The sequence below is a fragment of the Sardina pilchardus genome, chromosome 10 (genome assembly GCF_963854185.1).
Source record: "Sardina pilchardus chromosome 10, fSarPil1.1, whole genome shotgun sequence".
Classification (NCBI taxonomy): domain Eukaryota; kingdom Metazoa; phylum Chordata; class Actinopteri; order Clupeiformes; family Clupeidae; genus Sardina; species Sardina pilchardus.
This window is the reverse complement of record NC_085003.1, coordinates 1,281,932-1,309,392: the sequence shown is the minus strand read 5'-3', so window position 1 is coordinate 1,309,392 and position 27,461 is coordinate 1,281,932. Positions and strand designations below refer to the sequence as shown.

The following is a 27,461-nucleotide window of genomic DNA, read 5'->3' as shown; positions in this document are numbered from 1 at the left end:
GAGTGTTGTCAGTGACAGAAGCTTACTAACTTGGGAAACCAATGGCATTATCCTGACATTATCAAAACATGAATTTATCTGGCATTGTTTGTCTAATCTATGTCTTTATCAGTTAATCAATTTTTCCCAAATGGTTTCATAGGGCATCCAGTTATCGTGAAGGTAAATTAAGTCACATCCACTAATTCTGTTCTTAAAGGGATATTCCGCCATTTTTGTTAATACGCTCATTTTCCACCCCCCCTCGAGCAAAACAATCGATATTTACCTTGTTCCCGTTCATCCAGCCATTCTGTGAGTCTGGCGATACAACTTTTAGCTTCAGCCTAGCATAGATCATTGAATCAGATTAGATCATTAGCATCTCGCCTGCTAGCTTCATGTTTAAAGTGACTAAGATTTCTGGTAATTTTCCCATTTAAAACGTGTCTCCTCTCAAGTTAGAAAGTGCAATAAGACCAACTGAAAATGAAACCTGGCGTTTTTCTAGGCTGATTTGACATGGAACTACACTCTCATCTGGCGTAATAATCAAGGCAACTTGCAAACGTACCATAGGCACAGTGATATCGTACGCAGCATCTGAAAATAGTCCCCATAGACAACAAGCAGTAGTAGTGCCAGTAGTTTGCAAGTTGCCTTGATTATTACGCCAGATGAGAGTGTAGTTCCATGTCAAATCAGCCTAGAAAAACGGCAGGTTTCATTTTCAGTTGGTCTTATTGCACTTTCTAACTTGAGAGGAGACACGTTTTAAATGGGAAAATTACCAGAAATCGTAGTCACTTTTAAACATGAAGCTAGCAGGCGAGAAGCTAATGGTGTAATCCGATTCAATGATCTATGCTAGGCTGAAGCTAAAAGTTGTATCGCCAGACTCACAGAATGGCTGGATGAACGGGAACAAGGTAAATATCGATTGTTTTGCTCGAGGGGAGGTGGAAAATGAGCGTATTTCCAAAAATGGCGGAATATCCCTTTAATATTTTTCATTACTTTTTCATACGTATAATAACAAAGATGACTGATTATGAATGATTATGGATAATAATGACTGAAATGTATGGTCATCAGGCTTGTGCAAAGTTCAGAATTTCCGAATTTAATTCAATTCAATGAATGAATTTGAATTTGAATTTGAATTGGCTCCACCCCACAGGATGTTGAATTGAATTTGAATTGGAATTACAGGAAGTGGAATCAAATTCATTGCAATTCAGAGAAATTCATTCTAACCAAATATCAGTGTGAATGTGATGGTTTTAACCCCTTCAGACCCGCATTTTTTCTGTTGAGCAAAAAAAACCCCAATATTCAGCTAATTCTTACTCCTATCCAATGAAGAAATAAACGTGAAAAAGATTTTTTAAATGTCCATTACAGTGGACATCTCGTCTAAACGGGTGTAAAATGACATGAGAACTTAGGGGAAATACACTATGTTTTTAACATAGTAGTCTTGAAACATCTTCATGTGTCTTAATGTTTTATGTCTGAGAGCAGGTCAAAACATGCACATTAAGTAAAAAAATGTATGATTGTGTTTAAACTCTTATGCATATGCCCCATTTTTTGCCCAGTATTGCACATCATCTACTTAGGAAGGCATTGCTCCATACTTTGGCCTATCAAATGACCTCTTTGGAAAGCTGAGACCCTGAAGTTTCTTAGGAAACAATCAGGATAGCTGTGTGATCAAGTATGTGTGTTTATGTGTGTGTGTGTGTGTGTGTGTGTGTGTGTGTGTGTGTGTGTGTGTGTGTGTGTGTGTCTACATGTGTGTGCATTTATCTTTATATGTGTGTGTGTATGCGTGTGTGTGTGTAGTGTACAGTCGCTACATGTACACTACATGGTCCCCCGTGAACCAAACTGCACCAAACTTGGCATACATTCAGAGGGAGTCATAATGATCCTACACTGTAGGTTGCAGTTTGGAACCTGTCAACCAAAGATACCTGCGATTACAATGCCCCATTTTTGTTTTCTCAACTTTGACTAGGTGGCGCTATACATGAAATTAGTTGTTATGGGATGGGTTGACATGGCCCCTAGGCCCTACAGTTCTCGAGATATTCACAGAAAACTGTGTCAGGCCATCTACAGGCCAGTTGGTGTACAGTCACTAAATGTACACATAAAATCATTTATTATATGGCCCCCCATGAACGGAGTTCCATGAACCTTGGCATGCATTCAGATTCAACATCTCAATTTTGCTTTATCATTTTTAACTAGGTTGGTGAGAGTTGGCTCACCAAAATTAATGAGCACAGATTACTTTTTATCATTTTGCATATTGCTGTTAATACAAAACTCAGAAGTACAAACCAGCACTGGCCCTCAAATAGTTTAGCACAGAGTCTACCCCAAACAAAATGTCTGAAATGTTTGGACAACCATTTTTGAAGACTTGGATAAAGTAAAGCATTCTGGGAAATGAAGTGCTGTCCTATAATTTTTTTCACAGTTTCAAAGTTATTACAATTTTAATGATCAGTTTTATGCAGCACATACAGTATTTGTAATGCCATTGTGTGGTACAAATTACTACAAATTTGTACTATTTTCTGTACAAAAAAAGTGTTGTAGTATGTCCATAAAATAATATCTGTATGAAATACATGTTGCGATCATATATACAGTACATTCTGTGAAGAATCATTATTAAATACAATTCAAATGTATTTGTGAAGCGCTTTGGGTTGTAGCCTATGTGCACATGAAATGCGCTATGTTTGTAGTGGTTGTCTAATGTCTGTCTTGATGTCTGTACAGGAACGCTGTGCGAATACGCCGCTCTGTCTGGCACCTGGCTATTTTGTGTCAGTATTTTGAATTCATTTGTGAAGCGACCTTGGGTGTCTTGAAAGGCGCTATATCAATAAAATGTATTATTATTATTATTATTATTATTATTAAATGTCATGAATTTCTCTGAATTTAATGGAATTCCAATTCAACTTCCTGCAATTCGAATTTGCAATGCCACTTCCTGTTTGCAACCTCAATTCAAATTCAAACTCAAATTCAAGAATTGAATTGGAATTTTGGGGTCATTCTCAATTCAATTCAGCATTTTGTACAACCCTGATGGTCATGAATATAACATTATTATTATTACAGAATTCTTCTGAAGTGATGATGCTTGAGGAAGAGATACACATAACGGAATTATGATAACATTAAATTATCATTCTGTGTTATTTAATTTCACTAAGTTCATGTCTATGTTCATGTTCATGTCTATGTCTGTTCTGTTTAGTAGCCCTTTATGAGCTTGGGGTAATTCACAATGACCATGCCCTGATAATAGCAACAGGACTAAGAAGAAACTAGACTAGATTACAACTAACATTCAGTGCTTGAAGTGGGCCGGAACGCAGCGGAACGCAGTTCCGGAACTTCTGTATTTTCGTCTTTTGAGTTCCGCCACTTTTTTCTGCGTTCCGGTAGGCTACTTACTGAAACTGATCCGACGCAGTGACAGTCACAGTGGCCCGAGAATAGACAATATCACAAGACTCATGAAAGACTACATTACCCACGAGCCACAACAGTGCCCTCAATCTACCGGGCCACGAGAAGATCACCATCGGGCCGCTGGCAAACCCTCTCTGCCCTCTTTAAGACGCACCATGCGGCCGCGGCCGCACCCATTCTTCTCGGTCATATTGCTGCGCTAGAAGATCGCACCGAAATAACAGGCATATCACATGAAACTGCAGAACCGGACCTTTCCAATGGCACTAGCCGCTAGTTTCTACGATGAACGGTTCGCGAGATAATTGGCGTTGAAAAGTAGGCTACAGTTACCTACAAAAATGAATGGCACATTTAGTTCTGCGTCATACCCATTTTCTGTGAAATATCTGACGATTTCGTTACTGCCCTATGGCAAACTACATATCAAAATAAACAGGAGATCCTACTGATTCCAATGCTCTGTGTAATTAGCAGTAATCACGAGAAATCCTTTTTGGAAATAACATCAAATTTCTGCATTGTTTCATATCTCTCCATATCCCCACTTCAAAATAATTTATTTTTCATATCAGAAGTTGTATTCAGATCCCTGTTTGTCATATAGCCTTGGCAGATGCTTGAAATGCCATTTCAGGACCCACAATAGTAATAGAAAGAACACTTAAAGTCACACTTACCCACTTGTTCTGACTTTTGACCTAATCTCTGTTATTGGCCAGTTATTGTTAATTAAATCAATGTAACAAGTACCTACAGCCTATTTCACAGTTTTCTTCTTCTGGGCCTTCAGCCCAAAGATTTCTGGTTCTAGGGCCCTTAGCCCAGTATATTGTTAGGCCTACAGGTGGCTATCACACTGGTCTGGTTCGTGTTGTTTTAATGGTTTTCATATTCCATTTGTGAATTAGAAAAAAGTAAATTAGGCCTATAGGTTAGTGCTTGAAAAAATTATTAAATTAAAAAAGTTTTTCGACCAACACCTCTTAAAGACATGATTTTTTTTCACCGTACAAATGTCAAATGTCGGAAAATTAGAGTTCCTGCACTTATTTTTTCCCACTTCAAGCACTGCTAACATTGATGAAAAAACTGGTGTTCCCTAAAGAAAGGAAATGGACAAAGCATAGAAAACGAAGACTGAAGTGTAGACATGCAAACATATATAAAAAAGGGACTTACAGATGGTTCCCTAGCAAGTTCACTCTCCAGACACAGTATCTTGTCTTCAAGATATCGGTTCCTAAGGTGCAGGTCCTCTATTGCAACATCTCTTGGCAAAGCCTGCTGTTGTCTGATCAAGGTCACAAAGTGGAGTGTTGACACAATGATTCAGATGCTTACCAGTTGTTAAGCCTTAAACACCTTACACAATATTAACTTACTTTATAGTTTGTATCCGTTGCTCCAGCTCAGCATTTCTCCTCCTTAGTTCCTCAATCTCCTTTTCAGATGCCAGACTCCGGGCTTCCATGACCTGATTTGTAGTCACTCCACGATTCCGTGATAGTTTCCTTTGTAGATTAATTTTCTCCTCCTCCAACCTTTCACAATGATATTGAAAAGGTAAGAAACCACAAGAAGTTAAATTAGATTGGAAAAGTCAGGGAAAAAAAGGCTCATCTAGTATGCTATCCATAAAAAGAGGATAGCATACTAGAAACAGGACGTCTTTCATAAGCTGTATGATCCAAAAGAATATGCAATGATGAATCTTTCTAAAGCCTGCAGAGTACTTATCACCATTAAAGGGATTATAGAATGTAGAACTATGTTTACCCTGATTTAGGTTAGTAAAATAGACATACAGTGCCCTCGGAAAGTATTGGAGCACATGCTAAAGTTGACAATATAAAATCATCTTTTGGAAATTGATCTTAATGCCTTAAATGAAAAAATGAGGAAATATTCAACATTTAAAGGGACACTTCACCGATTAGCTTTAAGCTTTGTATCTTTAGAAAACCAGTTATGTTTTTGAATGGTCGTGCATCATTCCCTCAGTTTGCCTTGAGATGGAAGTCCAACATTGAAAATCGTAATGCTAATCGGTGAATTGTCCCTTTAAGGACATCAATTTTCTTTGTGAATGAATAATGTATTGTAAATAAATAAATGTTTTCCTTAAAATACAGGGGTCATAAGTATTGGAACGCCTATGGTAAATTCCCATAGGGCAGGCAGATTTTTATTTTTAAATAAATGGATCCAGGACACCCTCATAAAGTCCCCTCGGCCTTTGGAATTAAAATGACCCCACATCATCACAACCCTTCATCATACCAAGAGATTGGCATGGTTTTATTTCAGTTATTAGCTGTTAGCTAATTAGCTGGTTTCATTCTCATTGAGCTCAATGCAATTCAAACCAGCTAATTAGCTAACAGCTAATAACTGAAATAAAACCATGCCAATCTCTTGGTATGATGAAAGGTATGTGATGACGTGGGGTTATTTTAATTGCATAACAACTCCAATCTCCATTACAAATGAAGTATGATATGGCATTATGACTTCAGTTAAAACTGAAGATGCACAATCGTTAAGCTCCAATACTCAAAGTGGGTGATTATAACAATTGAACTATTTAACAATGTAGCCTCATGGATAAGGTAATGTCGGGAAATTTGCCACCGTGCACTGTATGGGGAAAACATGAAGCCGTATCAGCTTATTAAGCATTGCATTTGATACTTTAATGTCAATTTGTAACACACTGTGTTGCCTACATGTATTTAAAACTAGGCCTACTGCCGACATCGACCAATACGCTGTTTCACCTTGTAGTGGCGTTTGACCTTAAAGAGACCCTATGCAACTTTTTCATAGTCATAAAATCGCTTAGAAATCGTTGTTTTGCTTGACTGACCAGTTTGATCGAAAACAGTAATATTTGTGTGTGGTGTGTATTAGGACTTAAAGGTCCCAGAGAATGGAAATTATTTTTTTCTTGGTTTTCATGAATTATGAGAGGTTGTGCATAAACAAAGAGCTATCATGAACATGAGGCATGGTTGTGCCCTCCTTCATATGGAAATCTTGAACTTAGAAATAGACACTAAAAAACGGGCGATTCAGCAAAACTGCTTGCTTGTGATGTCAGACCTCGCAAAGCCATTGAAGTTCAATTGGGGTTGCCAAAGAGGGCGCCATTTAGTCAAACAGACCATTTCAATACCCAGCCTAAATATATGGTTTTAATTAGTCTTGTCAAATTGCAATTGAGTTTATTTTTTTAAATCAAAGTTGAATACTATTTTAACATCAGAGAACACAGTGCAATACTCAATTCATCCATTCTCTGGGACCTTTAACCAGTTCAATTCCCAAGCAATGGACCATGGCTGAAGTGGCTTTGAGCAAACCCCTCACTGCTCCCCAGGCGTTGCAGCAGGCAGCCAATACTGGGTTAGTGTGTGCTGTGTGAAATTCACTAATTCATGATTAAAGGCAGAGATGAAATTACCCTTGTGGGATCCAAAGAGTATAGAGTAGGTTATTATTATGAGAAAATATCCTTTTTTATTAACTTTTGCCTGATGTGAAATCATTTCATGTAGAAATCTGAAATCAGTGTTCATTCATGGAACTGCCAAACATTGCCAAACATGGAACAGCAGTATATTCAATAGAGAAAAAACAAAACAAAACACAGTCATTATTATGGAATGTTTTTTTGTGACAAAATGAAATAAATAAATAAAAGTTGAAATAAATAAATAAAAGATGAAATAAATAAATAAAAGTTGAAATAAATTAATAAAAGTTTAAATGAATAAAATGTAAAACTAGAGAATGTAATTCCGGGGAATTACGAGTGCATGAAAATGCCAATGCTGTGGAGTAACATTTGTTAAATACTGTATTGTTTCAAATGTGATCAAAGCACAAAGATAGAGGTGAGAGAGAGAAAAAACTTGGCGGGAGTCATAGTTGATGATAACTGTAATTTTGAATGGCTAAAGAGTTAAATAGTTGCATAGTCTAAATAGTTAAATGATTAATTCAGGAATTATGGTACTGATGACTTTTATTTTGAAACAGTTGTGGGAAGAGGAAACAGGTTGTGGGAGTCATAGTTGATGACAACTGGCAAGTAAAATGGCTGAACAGTTAAATAGTTGAGTAGTTTAAATGGTTATATTATTCAATAGTAAATTATTGTAGTGAGGACTTTTATTTTGAAACAGTTGTGGGCAGAGGAAACAGTTGGCAGGAGTCATATTTTGTCAACTTGCCGTTAAAATGCCTGAAGATTTGATTAGTTGAGTAGTTTAAATGGTTAAATTACATTAATACACAGGATTAGATGTTAAAATCCCTTGTGCCAATGCATATGATGCATATGACCTGCATTTAGACCAAAATTACAATGCCATACAGTAATTTCCTGTGCATTAGCGCATTGTGTATAAGCCGCAAGACAGTGTATCATCCAAGTTAAGATAAACAAAACCATATTAATACCTTATTAACTGCCCCTGTGTATTAAGGGAATAATTCGGTATTTTACTCTGTAAGTCTTTTTTCTGTATTGCCTAGCATGAAAACGAGTGATTGATGAAAATGAGTGATTGAGACCGAAATCTCGACGATTGAGCCCATTTGTGGAATTTGGCAGATTTAGAATGGAGCTCTGTATGGCTTTAACCCCATGAGCCCTAAGCTGTTTTAAGGGCATTTTCACTACCTCTAGTTAGAAGCATTTATCCTGGTCATTGTAAGTGCCATTCACACATGCTACATATTGTTTTTTTTTTTTCAGCACAGTCTAGGCTACCCAGATCTGCCTCAATATCATGTATAAATACTTGCTTTGATTTTTTGATTTTTGATTTTTAAATAATACAAATTTGAAAAGCATACTATACAAATTCTTACATTTTGACGTGTATCTCACCACAGCAAGCTGACAGCTCGACATGACTTGCATGGTTGTGTAGGCCTGACTGTCCTGTAAATGGCAATATGTGACGTTCCACGGCAAAACCAGTCGCTTGTCGCAACAGGCGTTTCTGAGAAAAATGGCCATTTATGTCACTTGTGCTAAAATCGTGGATTTTTTTTTGTAAGTGTTTTGAAACAGTGGGAGGTCTACACTGTACGGCCGTGAATACATTTCGCCGAAAAACTGACCTTTTGTAGTCTAAAAACGTGAGTTTGTTGAGGTGAGAAAGTTAGAGGAAGCAGGAAGTTAGAGGCGTCTCGTTTTTTGCCGCTTTACGGTAAATGCACTCATCGACAACCACCAAGCCATCCGCGTGCTGTGTCGTTGATACAAGTACCGTAAATCTTGTAATAGCGGCGACCTTACAAAGCGTTCGTGAGTGTTGAGCCGACGGTTAACTTCAAAGGCAGATTTCTCCGTTTTTCTATTGGCATGACAGGATGAACTCAACTCCTTTGAATGTTTATATTTCAGTAATATGACGTTCAATTCATTAGATATAGGTATCGTTTTGAAGGTTGATTATGCCCCTTCCTGAAAACGTAATAACTTTGATTTTGAAAATTTGGACATTGTGACTGATTTCGCCGTGGAAGGTCACATATAAGAATATGTGGTGTGTGCCTTCCAGAAATAAATGGCAATTTTTATTTAGTGCTGAGAAATGACTTTCTGACACTTTTTGCGCTACATATTTGTGACACTAGCTGATCTGACCTGACTTGTTTGCGTGGTGGCACACATGACGTGCAAAGATGATGATTCTCTATCAAATTTTTTTACTGCATTGCAATTAACAAAATAAAGGCAAAAAAGTGTTTATTTGTCAAACAAATTTGGATGCAGTATGAGTCTTGAATTGGATACCATACAGGAGTTTGCTAGGATCTCAAAACCGTATTATGAACGTGACTTGCCATAGAGAAACACATGATAATGTTGGATTATGAACATAGGCTATTATGCCTAGAGCTTAGATCGGGCCCAAAAAATCAAGCCCGAACCGGCCCGAGCCCGTGCACGTTGTGTCCGAGCCCGGCCCGGCCCGACATATTAACTGTAATCATGAGCCCGAGCCCAATTTAAACCCGACACTTTTTTAAATGCGTGAGCCTTATAACTGACGTTCTCAACTACAATTACGAGTTGTTTGAACTACATAAATCTGAATTAGGCCTATCTTAATGAATAATGAAACAAGGACTAAGCATTGTAAACTTCGTTGTTTGTTTATTCTGAAATGGATCACAAATGGATCCGAATGAAGAAACGCAAATGTCAAAACGAAACACCAACGCAAATGTTGTCACTGTCCACGACTTGTTCGAAACTCTTCCATACGTCCGACTTTCCTCCAGACTTGCTCAAAGTTAATTCTCCTGATTTCATTTTCTTCTTTATATCGTCCATCTCCATGTTGCGCTTAAGCTAGGCCACACAATGTTCTACAGCAGAGCAGCAGTGTGATGCGTGCCAGTGGAGGAGACCGTGCGCATGATGTGTTGCATTTTGTAACTTGCAACTTTGTACACATTTTGTTACTTAAGCCTAGGCTACTTTGCTAAAAAATATATGTAATATTTCGGATAACGGCATAGTCTCCCCACCCATTTAGGCTAATAAAGAAATTATATATTTTTTAAAAAAACACAAATGCTTGATCAAAGACCCGACCCGGCCCGGCCCGAGGATAGTGGCGGGAAATATCGGCCCGACCCGGCCCGCGGGTCGGGTCGGGCTCGGGCAGAGAATCTAACCTCTAATTATGCCACACAAAAACATGGGGTAAGAGGAGCTAAATTAAGTTATTATTTTGCTGTCACTTCGTGTTTTATGGTCTAGAATGTTGTATTTGGTATCTGTGGATAGCTCTAGCTCTCCTCTTTCATCTGACATGCGTGTCATATCTATCTGATGGTGGTTTCACCAGTAAATCAAACAAGAGTAATGGTAGCCGAAGCTATATGACATTATTATTTGCTTGTCACTTCGTCTGATTTTATAATACAACATGATCGATGTATTTGGTATCAATGGAAAGCTCTGTTTCTTCTCTTTCATTTGATATGCGTGTCATGTCTGTGCGAGAGTTCTGGATGCGCGGGTGAACGCAGAGCAATATAGACTGTAAATATGATATACTTTGATTTAACTTCATGATTTTATTTTATTTTCATACTTGATCGTACAGACAAGTGTCTAGTCTCGTTGGAAAGCCCCGGTTCTGCTCTTTCGTGCAATATAAGTCTCATCTCGCTGTGACTAATAATCCGACTAATTTGCGTCCGTCGGGCTCATAGGGTTAACATTGCTCGCTTTGTGCATGCTCTATTCTGACCTTAAAACACCCCTAAATGTTCGTTTTTAAAAGTGTGCAGTTCCCAAGTGGTTACTGGTCTTCAACGATCTTCTATAGCAAGTTTAGCAGCGAAATACAGCTTCTGTCATCTGTTATAAGGGATTGTCGAAATCCTGGAAGTACTTTTTCAACCGTTTGTGCCTAATATAACACAACATAATTTGAATTTCACTGCAAAACTTGCTATAGAAGATTGTTGAAGACCAGTAACGGTGAGCTGCACACTTTTAAAAACAAACGATTAGGGGTGTTTTAAGGACAGAATAGAGCATGCACAAAGCGAGCAATGTTAAAGCCATACAGAGCTCCATTCTAAATCTGCCAAATTCCACAAACAGGCTCAATCGTCGAAATTTCGGTGTCTAACACTCGTTTTCATGCTAGGCAATACAGAAAACTGGCTTCAAGTGTAAAATACCGAACTATTCCTTTAACATCATAGCTGTAGAAATGTTGCTAAATCAATATATAAGCCGTGGCTAATGTACTGTAGCCAATTATGAAATACCATTCCTTTTTACCGTTTACACTGTCACAAAGTATTCATTGTGTGCCACGCTCAAGCAGCTTTTCTGCTCAGACATATTTTGTTTTATATAAAGCACAATCATGACCATCATGTAGATCTGAAAAACGAACAAATATATCAAACCTGGTGTAGAGATCTTTGGTTGTAATCAACTGCTTTGACAAAGTCTCCACCTCACTTTCCTTCTCTTTCAGTATTTTTCGTATTTTTTCAACTCTGGCTTGCCACTTTTTAGCTTCCTCCCACCTTGTAGTCTCTTCTTTTGACATCTGTAAAACAGTTCATGACATTAAGCATTTTTAAAAAACATCACACATCTGAATAAGGGTAGTTTCACAATTAGAGTAAGCACTTGACATTTTCTGTGTTCCTCAAAATATGCAACTATATGCAAACATCTGCATGTTATCTGTATGTATGTTATGTTATGGTGGCAAAAAAAGAGATTTCTATCCTCTAATTAACAATTCTTTTTAAAACTAGAAAAGCACTCGGAGAGCGCAGACCTCCGCCTGCATTGTTCTTCCTAGGTTGTCAAACATTTGAACCTAAACTAGAAATGCAATTCCAAGGAATTACCAGTGCATGAAAATGAAAAAATGTATAGATAGATAATGTAGATATGGCTACTAAGGTGTAGCTAGGGTAAAGATGGTGATTGCATAGTTTGAAGAAAGTTGATAGTGTGAAGGTAGACAGTTTAAAGCTGAAACATTCCAGTTCTAACTTAACTAATGATTTCTATTCATGTTAAAATGTTAACTATGGTAACAATGATAACCAGGTTGATTGGTTAAATTAGTTACTGATTTCTTGCAGTTATGGTAAAAATGTTAACTATGCTAACTATGCTAACAGTGCTTACCAGTAGAGTAAATCATAAAAAATGGAAAAAAGTTTGCACACTTGAAATCCTTCTTTTTTGATTTTCTTTTCTTTTCTTTAGCACAAAAGAATGACGTTTCGACCGTGTGGTCTTCTTCAGATTAAAATTCAAGTAACGTGCACTATTTAACCCCTCGAGACGGACTGTATTGCAGTCTGCTGACACAGCCAGGCGACGCTCCCAACCCATTCATTCATTTTGGGCACGAATGAATGGGTTTGCCCTTAGTTCAAATGGAGGCAGGGGAGAGCGCGCGGCAGCTATTGTTATGTATGGAGCTGGCTTAACAAAGTTTTGTGCGTTATATATATATATATATATATATATATATATATATATATACACAGTCATTGTCAAAATTGTTGTCACCCCATGCTAAAGTTGACTAAAAAGAGGAATATAAAATCATCTTTTGGAAATTGATTTTAATGGCTTAAGTAATAAAATTAGAAAAAATCCAACCTTTAAGGACACACCAATTTTCTTTTTGAATGAATAATGTATCATAAATAAATAAATGTTCTTCCCAAAATACTGGGGTCAAAAATCTTGTCACCCCTATGTAACCCTATGGGAATTTAACACATAGGGTTAACATAGGGGCAGACAGTTTTTTATTTTTAAAGGCTACTTATTTCATGGATCCAGGATACTATGCATCCTGATAAAGTTCCCTTGGTCGTTAGAACTAAAATTGACCCACATCATCACACACCCTTCACCATACCTAGAGATAGGCATGGTGTTTTGTTCAGTTTCGTTCACTTAGCCTATTAGCCTGTTTGATGCTCATTGAACTCAATGCAAATCAAACAAGCTAATAGTGCTGCCGCGATTAATCGACATAATCGAACTAATCGATTATGAAAATTAGTCGATGCCAATTTTTTTAGTCGACTAATCGTTTTGCTATTGACCCCCTATTTATTTTTGGTCTCCTGTCTCTAACGGCTGTAATGTTATTAAAACGGCTGTAATGTTATGTAATTAACTCTACAAAAGTAGGCTGATATTGATATGAGCGTATCTATATCTATGGCTATATGTCATGTTTTGGCCCTTCAGTTGAGTTAAAAATAAAATGGACACAACAAAATAACAAAAACTTTTTTTTTTGTAAATAGTCGTTTAGATTAGTCGACTAATCGAAAAATTAGTCGAAAGATTAATCGTTAGAAAATTAGTCGTTAGTGGCAGCACTACAGCTAATAGGCTAACTGAACAAAACTGAACAAAACACCATGCCTATCTCTAGGTATGGTGAAGGGTGTGTGATGATGTGGGTCAATTTTAGTTCTAAAGACCAAGGGAACGTTATCAGGATGCATAGTATCCTGGATCCATGAAATAAGTAGCCTTTAAAAATAAAAAACTGCCTGCCCCTATGTTAACCCTATGTGTTAAATTCCCATAGGGTTACATAGGGGTGACAAGATTTTTGACCCCAGTATTTTGGGAAGAACATTTATTTATTTATGATACATTATTCATTCACAAAGAAAATTGGTGTGTCCTTAAAGGTTGGATTTTTTCTAATTTTATTACTTAAGCCATTAAAATCAATTTCCAAAAGATGATTTTATATTCCTCTTTCTAGTCAACTTTAGCATGGGGTGACAACAATTTTGACAATGACTGTATATATATATATATATATATATATATATATATATATATATATATATATATATATATTATATATATATATATATATTCCTGCATGCTGCATTACCGTGACCCTTACAGCAGGACAGGATGCCTTTTATCTAACAAACGCAAAAGCTGAGATTGTTGGAATGACTAGGCTACTCAACAAACTTGTTTTTCGTTTCTGGGAGATCTCGTTATTGTCTTGGATTGTCGGATTTTTATACTTATTGTTTGGACTTATGGACAATGAACTTTGAGGGGTGGTTGTTAGTGCTTTACAAAGCTTTGTGTTAATAAGTGTCGGTCCTCCTTCAGCTCACTGCGCGATGCAGTTGCGCACTAGTGGCCACGAACTCATTAACTGTTTACGACACAATGCAGTGTGATATTTCTGTTTTTCGTTTCTTAGATTTAATGCATGTTTGACATGTAAACAGGCCTTCTGTCCGTTAACTTAAGGCCTTCTTTTGCATGGGGTTGCTCGCATCCGCCCGTAACCTTATAGGCTATTGTGTGCGTAGTGGCAGTATACTCTTGATTGTAATAAGAGGCAAATTGATATAAAAGCATATAATATAGGATGAACAAAATCTATGGACTTGCTATATTAAATCCAGTAGCCTAATAATTAGGCTATGTGCCACGTCCGATTTCGCAAGTGATGTAGTAGGCTACATTTAAAAATCGACAGCCATCTGTGAGACTATCCATTTCACGAAGAGCAATTGTCTTGTGCGATCATTCCCCCTCCCCCACACTCGTCTAACCAGTTCACTAGACATTATAGCCAAACTATATGCAGCATTGAGGATGACTGCCCCCCCCCCCCCCCCTCTCTCGACCGACACTTGAGCCTGACATTATGTAAATGTAAAAATGTGTGTGTGTGTGCGCTGAACTACGAATTCACAAATTAACTTTTCTTTTCAGCAGACAGGTCTTGTAACCGTAATGAATTAATGAATTAATCTAAGGTTGCCTATCGAGTCTTTCAGGTTGAATTGAAGGCTATTCCTTCTGATAGGCCTATAGGCGATTTTCTAAAACCATTTTCATTAATTTCTACAATGGTTTAGGCTATTGAAACGTCGCTTGATTAATTTCGTCAGTCATCACCTTCATTTTAATGATTAAATGAGACAGATTAGATGAGACGGATATGCGGAGCATTTCTCTCCCTCTCCATTGACCAAAACGTTGCTCTGGCATCTCTGCTGAACTGACTGAGTTGAAGGCTACGTCGCGTGAGAGAGCTGTGAGGTAGGCTGTAAAACATTCGAAAACTCTGCAACTGCAATCTGACATGCCGAGCGTCATGTCTCTTTTCTCCGCTTGTCACCAGCGCAGTGTCTTCGGGTTTTCCGTGTTTTCCGGCATGAGCCGAACCTTTTAATGACAAAGTCCCGAACCTTCGGGATTCCCGATGTGCGGCAAAGAAAGGAGCATTCTCAACCCGTACCATCTGTATGCTGCCTTCAAAATTGGGCAAAACTAAGGCATCTTATAAGGCAGCATTTTTGATTCGGACATGCCACGATGCCTTGCCTGTAAGATATCTTAACACTAGAAGCGCCGCGCCGTTCTGACCCACTTATACCTAGAAGCGCCGCGCCCCGGTCATTTGACCGCTTTGACGACCTACTAGAAGCACCGTGCTGTTGTGAACTACTTAAAGCGCGGCGAGGCGGTCAAATGACCGCTGAGTCCTTAGACTGGGAGGCTTTTACTTACACATAATGATCGCTAGATGGCGCTTCGTGCACGAATGAAATCGTTTGGTCATAAATTCAGTTTGCACTAAACCATGTGTCATTCGTGTCAGACCGTGTTGTTGATAATCTGTGATTGTTTGTTTCATTATGACATACAGCACGTTTGAGTTATCTGTTCATGTATTTGTGTTGATTTGTGTTGTTTGAGGTAAAAACTTTGGAAGAGTTCTTGAACAAACCTTAAGCAAACTTGACTTTCAACTAAAATGCTCTAAAAGTGAATGTCGCTAGTTCTAATTCACTCCCCAAATTCACTTCTATTCATTTAATAGGTAGCCTATATGTTCGCGCCGCCGAAAATGATCGGACCTGGTCACCTGGAACAAAGAGCCTAACAGTCTGGTTTCAATTACACAGTAGCCAGGATTTCATGCCGCATTTTACAGGCTACCGTGGCTACTTTCTAAAACAACTTTCATTCATTTAGGGAGAAGCATCTTATAGGGTCTAGGCTAGCTACCTCGGAGGGAGGGAGATAGAGAGAGCTATGCTGAGCAGGCATAGGCGTGAGAAGTAGCATCATTTAAAATAATGAGTGAATGATATTCTCCGTTTTGCGAATTGTAGGCTATGTTTGCGATGTCTGCTGAAAAAAAGCTATAGGCCTATTCCTTCTAAGCTAACGTCTATGTGAATTCGAGATTCAGCATTGACACACACATTTTCACTTGGCTGATAAGCAAGGCTATAGCTCACTGGTTAGAGCTTCGGCCTGAGGACTGAAGGGGTGTTGGTTCGATTCCCAACCTATTCATGACGGAAGTCCTTTTGAACAAGGCATCAATAAAGTAGGCTATATTCTATTATTTTCTATTCACATAACTACACGCACGCTGGCGAATTCGAACATTCTGAAACGCGCATATGCGATGAAACATTGCGCATTCTTCCACGAGTTGCCTAAACAGTCAGCCTACAGACTAGTAGGCCTATGCAGGGACAGATAGATGGGGTGGGGGTGGGGAAGCAGTTAATTGTCCTCATGCCTAGGTGATGTCTGTAGCCTAGCCTAGACGAGTGTATGGGGGAGGGGGGATGATCGGTTTCAAATAGGCTGCAATGGATAGTGTTATGTATAGACCCCGAAGCCATTTGCTTTGAGAACGGCTGGCTGATGAAGTTGTTGGCTGGCTAGCTGGCTCAGCCAAAACCTTAATGCAGCCGCCACAGTTTTCATGACTGATAATGGCTTTAGTTGCCACTTCATGTCTACAGATGTGTATATTGTATTAGATATCAACACACAATGTTATTGTATTGTTTTGGACAACGTTCTGCACGTTTCACTTCAATGTAGACTGCATGCGTTCATTGCGTTGTGAACGCGCAGCAATCTCTGGAGAGGAAACGGTGGAAGTCGCAGCAGTAGCCTAATAGCCTATCACGTTCAATGCTGTAAATCCATCTGTTCCAGAATATTTGGTTCATATCATCAATCTTTGGTTTTGGTGTTTGTGCAACCGCGGCCTTACGATTTAACAAAAGTCTGAGTAACGTAGGAATTAGGAAAGTATGTAGGCCTAAGGTGAGATCAAAATCAGGCTACTTTGTTTCCTTCTTTTCCCCATGTCATTTTCATTGGTCGTCAACTCACTTTGAGTCCTGTGTATCGTAGCAACGAGCACAATACTGATGTGGTGTGTCCAGTGGGAAAATCTCATGCAGGCCTAGTTTCTAAGCTATCGTTTATTTTTTCGCGTGTCACTATGATATAATTATTTTAGATGCAAAAAGTCTAACTGGCTTAGTCAAAGTTTGTCAGATGGCGGCAGAAAATGATTGGCTGGCGAAATTATTTGTCGTTAATGGTAGGCCTAAACATATTGTGATTCATCCGTTTATTTCAGATAGGTTGTTATTAAAAACCATTAACAAAAAATAATTGTTCATCGACGTTGAAAAACGGTCAGTAAGTTAAATCGATATTAAGGTTCTGTATTTCGCTCCTGCCAAGATGTGAACAAGGGTCTCTGGCGTCGCAGACAGGAGTGTTAACGCTGCGCCACTTGGCATTGTACGAAGATTGCGTTAGGATAGGTATTTGTCTTGACGTAACTCAGTCAGTCCAGCAAATATGTAAGAAAATGCTTATACATTAGTCTGAGCTTTAAAAGATAGCCTACAAATAGAAGATAAGATATACAACTATGAATGTACGTAGGCATACGCGCCCTACGTACATAAATAGGCTACGACGAAAATATGTTTTACACCTGTAGGCCTGTCGCAACGTTTTCAAAACAAACTCGCATTTTACCACTGTAAATCGCCTCCATAGACTATGCCATGTAGCCTAAATGAAAAATAGTTATTAAAATAAAGCACATATATAATACATATTGCACATATATAAACGATATGTTTTATGGTAAAATATTATTCTCATGCCCGACTGACAGGAAATCCTTGCGACATCTGCTGTGAGAAAAGAGAATAGCAGCCTGGACAAAAATGGCCGAACGCGAGACAACATAGTGTTGTCACATAAGTGAGCGCAAAATAGCTCTAAACTAGCTTGTACCGGTGTGCTTTTGATCATGTAAAAATTCTGGGTGACAAAACACGCGTATTTAGGAAAAGTCGTGAACGTAGGGTCCTGGAATTTAATCGAGTGAAAAGATTTTTTTTTTTTTGTAATCGCTGCGGTCAAATGACCGCAGCCCGGCAGTTCTAGGTATATCTAGGTCAAACCCCCACGGCGCTTCTAGGAATACGCGTCAGCGGTCAAATGACCGGCGCTTGGTGCTTCTAGTGTTAAAAGGCAGCATTTTTTCCCGTTTCGGACACAGCCCATGTCAGGCCACAGGGTGGTGCTGCAGATCTCACGGGGAAACTGGAGTTGTCTGCCCACATCCACCGCCATCCTCCACTCTGCCCCTTGGTTCAGGAGCTTGGCTGGTGATCTCCTACTGGTGCTGGCTGGTAGTTCTGCCGGCCTGAGAAAGTGAATGCTGCGCTGGCTCCCCACTGCCTCTCCTCTACTTGCCACCAGCCTTGCTGCTTCCACGATCTCTGCCAGTTTTCTAAGGATCTGGTCATGCGGCCATCTCAGTCTCCCTTGGGTAAGCGCTCTCCTACACCCTGACAGGATGTGCTGAAGTGAGGCATTGCTGGTCCCACACAGTTTACAGGCTTGTTCTGTCCCCAGCCATTGGTGTAGGTTGTGGGGGCAGGGTAGGGTGTCATAGGTCGCCCGGATGAGGAAACTGAGTCGGGCCTGTGGTGTCCACTGATCTATAAAGAATACCTGGATAGTGCATCTACATCAAAATTCTGAAGCCTCAGCGCGGCGGCCATTATGGGACCACTTGCCAGTAGAATGCAGCCATAGACAGTAAAAGACAGTAAGGGTGCGTTCGTAAATTCAATCTGACACTCTGAAAAATAGAATAACGCTCTGAAGTTCGAAAAAGTCGAGCATTCTAACTGCCAGTGAATTTACGAACGATTATTTGTGTTTACGTTTACTATATGGACGCCACTACGGCACTTTTGAAACGGTGTTTATGTATTATTCAGAATTCAATTCCACTGATGCAAGAGCTTTCTTGACAGTGATGATGAAGAACACTGTGAGAGCAGTTATTTAAACCGTCTACATAATCTTGATAAGCAACGCTTGTAATGTCAACTTGGAAACATTCTTCTAGCACTGGCACTAACATGCTAACCTGTTAACGTTACGTAGGTAACTATTCTCGTTAATAGCTGACTGATGTGACGTCAAGCTCTGCTTCTCCGTCGTTTGAGATTGAGTGCCCAGAGTACGCTCTGGACGCTCCGAGAGTGTGACGCTCTGAATAAACGAACGATAATTCCATCCACACTCTGAATTTACGAACGGTTAAAAAGTGTCAGAGTGTGCTCCGAGTGCTCGGAGTGGCAATTTAAGAACGCACCCTAAAAGAATGTTGCCGTTCTGCAACAATGAAATTGGAACACCACGCCGCCATTATGGGACCACTCGGGACAGTTCCATTGGCTTCATTGTTGATGGGTCAGCAACAAGGAGATAGTCTATCCAGGTATTCTTTATAGATCAGTGGTGGTGTCTTCCAGAGATCCGCCTAGCTGACCGTTCTTTTCGCCGTCCCCTCTCATGTCGTCCAACGCCCCTGCTGCCCCTGTGCCTCTGCTTTCACCTTCAGCTCCTCCTGCTTCATCCTGGCAAACTCTCCTTCTTACTAGCTCTGCACCATAGGCAGGGTGGACTCTTCCATCCAAGTCCCGCCCTCCCTGTCTGGACCACGCCCACCACCTCTTGATGTTGAAGTCTGCCTGCTGCTCTCTGCACCTCTTCCTCCGCCCTCCATTTCCTGTTACTACCCGTGCACACTAGTCCTTCACTGCGGCATCAGAGGACTCTCTTAGTTCCATCACAAGCCTTGCCTTCTCTTGCTTGAATCCAAGGGTGATAGATTTCAGGGGCAGTTGAAGTGCATTCCATCCATGCAAGCCTGCTGCTGAGAAGCACCTCGGAAGCCCCAGCGATTTACGGATGAAGGCATTGGCTTTTGCATCCATCCGAGTCACATATTGTATTGTACCGACTCTGCTCTGTCTAACACTAGAAGCGCCGTGCCGTTCTGACCCACTTATACCTAGAAGCGCCGCGCCCCGGTCATTTGACCGCTTTGACGACCTACTAGAAGCGCCGTACTGGTGTGAACTACTTAAAGCGCGGCAAGGCGGTCAAAAGACCACTGAGTCCTCAGACTGGGACGTTGTTACTTACACATAATGATAGCTAGATGGCGCTTCGTGCACAAATCAAATCGCTTGGTCATAAATTCCATTTGCACTAAGCCATGTGTCATTTGTGTCAGACTGTGTTGGTTGTGGTTGTGGTTGGTTGTTTCATTATGACATAGGCTACAGCACGTTTGAGTTATCTGTTCATTTATTTGTGTTGATTTGTGTTGTTTGAGGTAAGATTAGATTAGATTAGATTAGATAACTTTATTTATACCCGGAGGTAGATTTGGTGTGCAGACAAGTGAGTTGGCACATTAAGGAACATACAACATAATAGACATTAAAACACATCAAACCACAGGACAGGCAATTAAGAACACAGACATTATGACACCACAGACAGGACTAATAGTAACAACTTGGAAGTAGACGTATAAAGTGCGCCAGTGCATCTCATTGGTAAAAACTTATGGCCTTAGTTTCAGGTCGGTTTTGTTAACTTCCCTGATTGCAGAGGGGATAAATCTCCCTCTAAATCGTTTGGTTTTGCAGGCAGGCAGTTTAAATCTAAGGCCGGATGGGAGGAGCTGAAATTCTGTATGTAGTAAAAACAAGAGTTCTTGAACAAACCTTAAGCAAACTTGACTTTAAACTTTTTCATGGTATTTTATTTTTTATATTTCGTTTTTACATTTTGCATGCTACTTAGAAATGTTATTTATAGGCCATTTTAAAATGGAGGCATGCGTTCTGTGATTAGGAGCCTGACCTGACGTAACCGAGGGATGAACAATTTCGACCCAACACCGGTGTTGTTGGATCTCGAGATCCGTAACACCGGCCCGCAGTTCGGGTTTGGGCAGATAATCTAAGCTCTAAAATGAATGGGTGGCTAGTTCTAATTCACTCCCCAAATTCACTTCTATTCATTTAATCCTATGTTCGTGCAGCCGAGAATGATCACAGACCTGGAACAAAGACGAAGCCAACCTAGTCTGGTTTCAGTAACATAGGATTTTATGCCGCATTTTACAGGCTCCGCGGCTACTTTCTAAAACAATTTATCCCTTCTTTCATTTAGGGAGAAGCATCTTGTTCCTCGGATAGGGTGACCAGACGTCCCGGTTTTCCTGGGACAGTCCCGATTTTGACAAAAGCCTGTCGGGACGCTTATATGTCCCGGTTTTCACCAACAACCTAGCATACAGCGTCCGACGTATGATTTGTGTGTGTGTGTGTGTGTGTGTGTGTGTGTGTGTGTGTGTGTGTGTGTGTGTGTGTGTGTGATCGTGTGCCAGTCAATCGCAACAGTCTGCACAATCTTTGCAGTCAACGTTACATTGTTTCATTGCCTCGTTTCGTTACGCTACGACAATGCTGAGGAGAAAGTCATCATTCTCAATAACCTATTAGTCCGTGAGCCAGAGGGGTTGGTCGTTACAATAAGGTGGCAAACCACACCTTTCCTGAAAGCCTGGATTCTCAGCTTTTCAATGATGTATAATGGCCATCTGACAAGAGTAGCTGTTTAGAGTTATCACACATAATGTAAACTAAGGTTGAGAAAATAATATGGCTGAGTTTCGTTTTCAAAAAATTTTTTCATGCATAGGCTATCTGGATAATAGGTGAGGAATGTTTAGGAATCAGACAGTGCAGGCCCTAATCTCTGACTGAAAGTGCACAGAATTTGTGCATTTACACAGCAATATTTAAGAAATTTTCTCGGGGGTGACACCCCCGAACTTCCACTACCGTTTGGGCTTAAGGAAGGCTACGAAAAAAAAAGTTTCACCTGTCGCATGTTGACGTTACATTTGGTCACGCACAAGGTGTCCCGGTTTTAGTTCAGAGAAATCTGGTCACCCTATCCTCGGAGGGAGGGAGATAGGTGCGAGAAGTAATTAAAAATTATGAGTTAAAGATGTTCTCCGTTGGCTATGTTGGCGATGTCTGCTGAAAAGAGCTATATTTTTTCTACATTTTAAGTTAACTTCTATGTGAATTCGTGGTTCAGCATTCAAACACAAATTTTCTCCCAGTGCTGGGGCAGAGCGATGGCCTACTGGATAGTGCTTTGGACTTGAAGTCGGGGGATTGCCGGTTCGATTCCTGACCAATTCATGGTTGAAGTTCGCTAAGTTCGCTAAGTATCATAAGAGTGTATCAATTCTATTCTTTTCACACGCACGCAGGCAAATTCGAACATTCTGAAAAGCACATATGCGGTCAAACATGATTGCGTATTCTTCCACGAGTTGCCTAAACAGCCAGCCTACTGCTCTGCCTGCACAAATCAAACAACTAATAGGCCTAGATGCAGGGGGGAGAGAGAGGGGGGTTGGGGGGAGGCAGTTGTCCTCAATGCCGGTATGCATAGGTGATTAGACAGTTGGTTAGACGAGTGTATGGGGGAGGGGGAATGATCCTATGCTAATGGCTCTTCTATTGAATGCCTCCATGTGCGAAAGTTTCAAATAGGCTATGTTTGCAATGGATAGTATGTTATGTAGGCCTAAAGTGCTGCGCCGATCATCGACCGTCTGTAGGCTACTGTCTTGAAGCGTATGTGCCTCTCGGATTCACTATAGCAAGTCCATACACTTTGCTCATTATATGCTTTTAAAATGAAATGTGTAACAATTTGCCTCTTATTATAATCAAGAGTTGGCTACACACTGGCACGACGCACAAGGTTACGGTCGGATATGAGCAAACGCATAGAAGGCCAGCTTTCGCGTTCGTTAGCTGTATTCCAATGAGAAAAAAGGAAAGGGTCACGGCAATGCAGCATACAGTAATCTTCTAACCACGTAACTTTGTTGAGCTGGCTCCATATAGGTAACAATAGCCACCGTGCGCTCTCCCCGCGCCTCCAGGGCAAACCCATTCATTCGTGGCCAAAATGGCATCCATCTGTCAGCTGACATGAAATTTACTTAGATGGCATATGAAAAGTAAAGAAGAAGAAACACATTTTCATTTAAGCAACGTTTATGCAACCATGTAAAGAGGTGATTTTTGGCAACCTTTACAAATGTGCTGCGGGGAAGCATCGGGGGAGTCAGTTTAGGTTGTGCTACAGACATAGCTGTGTGCGTTTTCAGGGAAGAAATGTGTTCTGAATATGCGCAGATGTTCTTCCCAGTTCCAAAAACAGGTTCAAAGAAAAAGACTGAAATACATATTTTCAAAGCGGCATCTTACAGAGGGCAATTAAAACTTCAGCAATAGGTTTTTATCTCTTGTGTGACTTATAATTCGCCCCCCTTTATTTATTAATATAAAAAATGTCTAAACATTGCGTTTGTTTTTGTGACATGAAGCATATCCGTAGTAAGTTGAGCAGACTGCTGTTTCATTGAAAGAGGGTAATAAGCATTTATCTCCCTCTCCATTGACCAAAACTTTGCCCTGGCAAAGGTGCCTTCCCGATTGCGAGTTTGTGACGATCTGTTGGACTGCTTATTTGTCTTTATTTCAAAACGTTTGTTTAGGCTATTCAAGATAGTTTGTTATTAAAAACCATTAACGAAAATTAATTGTTCGTCGACGTTGAAAAACGGTCATTGAATTCAGTCAATGTAACTGCAAAATTCCGCCGTCGGCAGGGATAGAAGATATACAACTTAGAAGATGTACAACTATAAATGTACGTAGCCTAGGCATACTAAGTAAGCCAAAATAAATCCATAAGAGAACTTTGTCCAAGTCCATAGTTGCCCGCAGATGAATGATTCGGCCGAAACTAGGCTAATGTAAATTCGACGCGTTTCATCTGAAAATAATTCATAACAATCGCTCAGCACTCAGCAGACCTGGGCTCAATCCCTGCCGTGAACTAAATATTGGACTGCTTATTTGTCTTTATTTTAAAATGTTTGGTTATTCATCTGTTTATTTCAGATAGTTTGTTACTAAAAACCACTAACGAAAAATAATTGTTCGTCGACGTTGAAAAACGGTTACTGAAATCAGGTAATGTAAGGTATAATATTTCACTTGCAGCAAGATTTGAACCCGGGCCGCTTGAATGTTATACGAGCGAGCTAGCGTTGCGCCACTCACCGCTATATAAAAGGGGATCCAATATCATAATAGGCTAAATAGTTTGTACAATAGTAAACTATTTACAGCAAATATGTAAGAAAATGCTTATAGCCTACATTAGTCTGAGCTTTAAAGATACAACTATAGAAGACATACAACTTAGAAGATATAAAACTATGAATGTACGTAGGCATACTAAGTAAGCCCAAATATATGCATAAGAAAGGTTTGCCCGCAGATGAAGGATTTGGCCGAACTAATTTAAATTCAACGAGTTTCATCTGGATATAATTCATAAGACTCGCTTGCCAATGTCCTTTCTTATAGTTGTGCGCAGATTAATGATTTGACGAATTTCAGCTGAAAATAATTTTTACACACGTAAAACACGCGTATTTAGGAAAAGTCATGAACGTAGGGTCCTGGAATTTAATCGAGTGAAAAGATTTTTTTCTTTTCTAATCACTGCGGTCAAAAGACCGCAGCCCGGCAGTTCTAGGTATATCTAGGTCAAACCAACATGGGGCTTCTAGTAATACGTCTCAGCGGTCGAATGACCGGCGCTTGGTGCTTCTAGTGCTAAGGTCAATAAACTGAACAAAGTTAATTAAGGTAAAAGTCTTTGGTTTAAATATTTTTTTCCTAATTTTCGCTGGCGATTTTGGGAACCTGAACCAATAAACCATCTGCCTTAAAGTTCTTAACTACAGTGCTATTAAGGCCAGTTCAAACCGAAGATTCACGACGGTCTGAGACGGTTGTGGAGAGCAGTTGCGGCGGTGTGAATCAAAAGTTGCAAGCAGTTGCAAGCAGTTTCAAGCCATCGCTAAACATTCAACATGTCAAATCTTAGTTGCAGAGTTTTTAGAACACTTTTGCACGGAGCTATTGTGACGTTGGCTAAAAACGTCTACCTTGTCCTCACGCCTAGACTGTTGTTATGGTAACATTGTTGCCGTTTTAATGTCGTTGCAGTGGTTTGAACGCCCCAGTTTTAGAACACATTGTTGCAGAAAGTTGCTGGTTTTTAGAATGTTGCAGCTCGTCTCGTCTCGTATCTTGTGTTTGAACTGGCCTTTAGTCATCATTTCATGTCACAAAAAGAACCTATGTGGCAATACAATAGAATGCAATGGTGAAAGTGATGGTCTGAGTTCTTAGATGAGGACATAGAGGATGGTGACTTACCTTGTCTTTATCCTTTCTTCCAACCATAACCTCTGAAGGTTCTGATGTCTCTAATTTGCCTTTCTTTATCCCTTCTACTGAAGACCCTTTCTTTTCACTTTCATTCTGACACTGCAAAATAAAAGGACATGATGGCCAAAGAGGCACATTGTAACACACTAAACTAATAATTCAGACAAGATCATCATAAAAATGACTCTATTCACCTGTAGAGTCATGCCTGTGGGGGCCTGTCACACAAACCAACGTCATAACTTCCCACTAACATAATTAATATGTTGCAGGAATTTACAGTATCATGTTGGTGTCTTACCGCTTTTTCTGTACGCAATTTCTCTTCAACCGTTTAACTTAGCAACTTCATTCAAACTTTGTAACGTAGGTATTCTAATGGATCAGGTTGGTATGAGTTTTCAACTTTGTAACTTTATACTTTTTAAATTATAAATTAAAAACTATTAAAAATGTCCCCATAGACTTAACATTGGCCTTTATTACATGACAATAAAGTCATTAAGCAATTAGAATCTTATGCCAGGCGTTCAAAGCCACCTGGCAGCAACTCAACTCTCTGTGTCAGGCTTTCTGGCTCTCTTAAGACTATCCTGTTCAACTGTTTCCTCTACCCACAACTATTTCAAAATAAAAGTCCTCACCATTTTAGCATTTTCATGCATTAGTAATTTCCTGGAATTTCGTTTTCTAGTTGACAGTTGGAATGGTTGAACTGTTTATTAGTTGAGTAGTTTAAATAGCTAACGTATTTAATAGTAAATTAAATTACAAAGTTGAAAAGTCATACCAACCTGGTCCATTAGAAGATCTACGTTACAAAGTTTGAAGTTAAACGGTTGAAGAGAAATTGCGTACGGATAAAGCGGTAAGCAATCAGGGAAATGACACAGGCAGCCAAGTACACCGTTTTTAGAGATCATGAATTATTAAAGCACATTGGCAAACTGATATGTTAGTATGGCATCTGAGATACTGACCTGCAAGTTGCTGGTGAGCTCTTTTACTCTCAGTTTCAGATTAGCAACTTTGTCTTCCAAGCCAGTCTTCTCAGCTTGTAGTTTACTCTGAGCTCTGCGACTCTTCTGAAGTTCTAGTACCAGGCCCTCATGGGACTTCCTCATGGCACTCTCCTTGCTCTGGGCCACACTCACACTTTCTTTTGCATTTAAGAGTTTCTCATTTAACTCCTGTATACGGCTCTGTTTCATAAAGAAAAATTCAACTCAGCTCAGAGAGAAACAAATGGACAAATGGACCTCTAAATCCAACTTAAGGCATGTAAATTGACCTGCAACTCCTTGGTGTGTTTGTCCACAATCTGCTGAATATTTAACTCCTCTTCTCTCTGTGTGACACTGATGATTGTTTGATGCTCTGCATGGGAGGTCATCTCAGCACGCAGTTCTAGTAGTGCCTTGCTCAATGCCTGTCAGAAACATAGTTTTCGTTGCAAAATATAATCAACTGGAACAAATAAAACAAATCTTACATACAGATAATTTCCGTTCTGATATAAGGCATGATTGAGTTTTTAAGTTTTAAGTATCTGATTTGTTTCATTAATAAATTACTGTAACATTGACAACCCTCTGTTGCTTTTCCTTTAGGCACAGCTGAGATTTAAGGCCCTCCACAAGGTTCTTCATGGTTTGGCTTGGGGAGCGAAGATTAGCCTCTTTCTCAGAATCCAACTCTGCCTGGAGGCAATGCAGTTGTTTCTCCATCTGAGCAACCTGTACTCCGAGTTCCTCAGCTTCATGTTGTAAATTTTTTTTCTGCGCTTTGTAGCTCTCTTCCAGCCTGCAATGCAAATTTCATTAAAATATTGTACCAGTAAGCTACAAACACATAATTTAGATTTTCAAAGAAAGATTTTGATAACAGCA

The 27,461-nt window shown here is 39.7% G+C and overlaps 1 protein-coding gene across 3 annotated transcripts in view; it reads right to left on the bottom strand.

Annotated features, from left to right (window-relative positions):
* Window positions 1–27,461, bottom strand: part of cep290 (centrosomal protein 290) — a 138,131-nt gene that overhangs the window by 6,760 nt on the left and 103,910 nt on the right. For all 3 annotated transcript variants that reach the window (XM_062546872.1, XM_062546874.1, XM_062546873.1), the window contains exons 37-43: window positions 27,162–27,375; window positions 26,864–27,001; window positions 26,553–26,774; window positions 25,561–25,671; window positions 11,443–11,588; window positions 4,869–5,027; window positions 4,666–4,777 (exon numbers count right to left, since the gene is read on the bottom strand). In XM_062546872.1, the coding sequence (XP_062402856.1) occupies window positions 4,666–4,777; window positions 4,869–5,027; window positions 11,443–11,588; window positions 25,561–25,671; window positions 26,553–26,774; window positions 26,864–27,001; window positions 27,162–27,375 (1,102 nt within the window). The remainder of the gene's footprint in view (window positions 1–4,665; window positions 4,778–4,868; window positions 5,028–11,442; window positions 11,589–25,560; window positions 25,672–26,552; window positions 26,775–26,863; window positions 27,002–27,161; window positions 27,376–27,461) is intronic.